Source organism: Vicia villosa, linkage group LG6, assembly GCF_029867415.1.
Source record: "Vicia villosa cultivar HV-30 ecotype Madison, WI linkage group LG6, Vvil1.0, whole genome shotgun sequence".
NCBI classification, from domain to species: domain Eukaryota; kingdom Viridiplantae; phylum Streptophyta; class Magnoliopsida; order Fabales; family Fabaceae; genus Vicia; species Vicia villosa.
Genome location: NC_081185.1, coordinates 53,855,454 through 53,857,838, shown reverse-complemented (window position 1 = coordinate 53,857,838; position 2,385 = coordinate 53,855,454). Strand labels below are relative to the sequence as shown.

Here is a 2,385-nt window from a genome sequence, read left to right as displayed (position 1 = left end):
TTGCTTTTATCTATCTCATCCTTTTGAGGATCTCTTCGAAATGGTCGTTTGTTTTGTCCTCTTCGAAATAACATTTCCTAAATGCATTTAGATATGAGTGCTAAATCATCCTCATCTTCAGAAGGTGATTCATTTGACTCCTCAATTTTTAGTTGAGTTTCTTTTGAGTTTTGAACAGCCTTGAGAGCAATTGATTTTCCTTTCTTTAGTGGTTTATCTTCTAGATACATTCATGAGCACGAAGAGAACCAACAAGTTCCTCAACTGGTAGACTTGTCAGATCTTTAGCTTGAGTAATAGCAGTGACCATTGGTCTCCATACTTTAGGAAGACATCTAAGTAATTTTCTTATCCTCTCATGAGGAGAGTAAGTTTTTCCAAGAGATCTTAATTCATTAATAATAATTGTAAACTTGGATAACATTTCGTCTATGGTTTCATCTTCTTGCATTTCAACTGTTTCAAATTTTCTTACTCCCATATCTATTCTTTCTTCTTTAACATGACTTGTTCCTTCATGGTGAATTTCAAGTTTGTCCCAGATTTCTTTGGCAGTGCTACATTCTTCAATTCTATCGTATTCTTCTCTGCTAAGAGCACATGATAAAATAAATTGAGCTTTTGAGTTTAAGAGTACCTGGTTTTTCTCTTCAGGAGTCCATGACGCTTGAGGTTTTGGGGCAGCAGGAGCAGTGTCAGTGGGAGCAATCATTGGAGTGAAGTTTCCTGTTTCAATGATGGACCACATATTATATCTTGAGATAAGAGAAAGAGTCTCATTTTACCTTTCCAATAGTAGTAGTCAATTCCGTTGAAAAGTGGAGGTCTGTGGGACAATCCTCCTTCAGCAATGAATTTTGTTTGTTCAGCCATTCTTTAGGTCGTTGTGATCGTTTTACTCTAACACGGTTAAGTGTAGTTTTTCAGAACCAGGCTCTGATACCAATTGTTGGAAATAAATGTCACTAGAAAGGGGGGGTTTGAATAGTGACCTCTTAAAATTTTAGTTTAAGTGTGTTAAAGGGGATGTAAAGAAATATAGGACTGGTAATAAAGAACACGCAGAGGTTTATACTGGTTCACCAAAAGGGTTAGTCCAGTCTTCACACACAGTGAGATTTTCTTATATCTTACACTTTTATCCTTTAAAAGAGGGATAAAAATGTTACACTTTACACAACCTCAAAAGGCTCTTACACACACTTAAGGTATTACTTTAGACCTTTCTTTCACACTTGTTACAAACAAGATTTTATATCTCTTGAGGATATACAAAAGTATTCAATGGATGATTTGAAGATGATTCACTATTTGGCAGTGATGAGTTTGCTTTCCCTTCTGTGTATATGATAAGCTTTTGGACTTTGATTCAAAATGAGATTAAGCTTGAATGTCAAAGTTGGTTTGTTCTTTGCAAGAGGTGCTAGTTATATAGAAGCTTTGAAGAAAATGACGGTTTGTACTTGCAAGAAAATAAAATATTATTCTTAGTTGGATGTGTACTTTGAGGATTAAGAAGATAGTCCCTTGATTAGATGATCATTATCATTTGAATATATGTACGTTGGTTTATTTTGATTTGATGGAATCTGCTGTCATTTGTACTGAATGCTTTTGCCAATGTTTTGATAAGATCATGTTAAAGTTAAAACAAAATATATAAGATCTAACATTATGAGGACCTGCAAGAACACTTGTTAGAGGAGTTAGGATGATAGCATGTTGTCCTCAAAACTCAGAATTCCTTCAACATTGTTCTCTTTATGCGTCAACTTAAAGCGCGCGGTTCAGTGGCAAGTCATATGTATGGTAACCTAAAGGACCTGGGTTCGATCCCAGTGGGCCGTTATTTATTTTTATCATTTGTGTGTATTCATTTGCCTACAGATCTGGTGCGTTCAGCCAAGGTTCGTCCATCATGCACCCTCGGCTCACCACTGTCAGATTCTTACCAACATCAAATCCAACGCATGAGAATGGAAGGAGCATAATATGGACCATCAGCCTAACCATAGGCAATAAAAATCTAGTTTTTCTTCTATTTTCTTATTTATTTTATTTATTTTAACTATTTAGATTAAAATAATAATTAATATGGTTTAATTTAATTGGTTTATTAAATTAGGATTAGAATAATACAATTAGGATTAGGGTTAGGATTATAATATGTCCCTATTATTCGATTATTCGACTTAATTGATTTAATTAATTTTAATTGTTAAATCACAAAAAAACCCTAGAAAGGTTATCAATGCATTAGGGTTTGCCCAACCCCACTGGCCATTTGGCCAAAATATCAGGATTCTATTTATTATTCGTTCCGACTGAATTAATCGGTCGCAATGGTTAATAATCCATTGATCCTTAGTTAATTTCCTCTTCGAT

General features: G+C 34.5%; 1 protein-coding gene across 1 annotated transcript; it reads right to left on the bottom strand.

Moving 5' to 3' along the window:
- Positions 1-220: 220 nt before the first annotated feature.
- LOC131613677 (uncharacterized) lies at positions 221-873 on the bottom strand. The gene is made up of 2 exons (XM_058885325.1): positions 807-873; positions 221-753 (listed from the first exon to the last, which is right to left on the bottom strand). Exons 1-2 carry the CDS (start codon positions 871-873, stop codon positions 221-223), a joined length of 600 nt encoding a protein of 199 aa, XP_058741308.1.
- Positions 874-2,385: the final 1,512 nt, after the last annotated feature.

Coding starts and splice junctions, on each gene's coding strand:
- LOC131613677 (XM_058885325.1), bottom strand. CDS start 873: ATGGCTGAACAAACAAAATTCATTGCTGAAGGAGGATTGTCCCACAGA. Junction 754..806: donor ACCTCCACTTTTCAACGGAA/TTGACTACTACT, acceptor TTATCTCAAGAT/ATAATATGTGGTCCATCATT.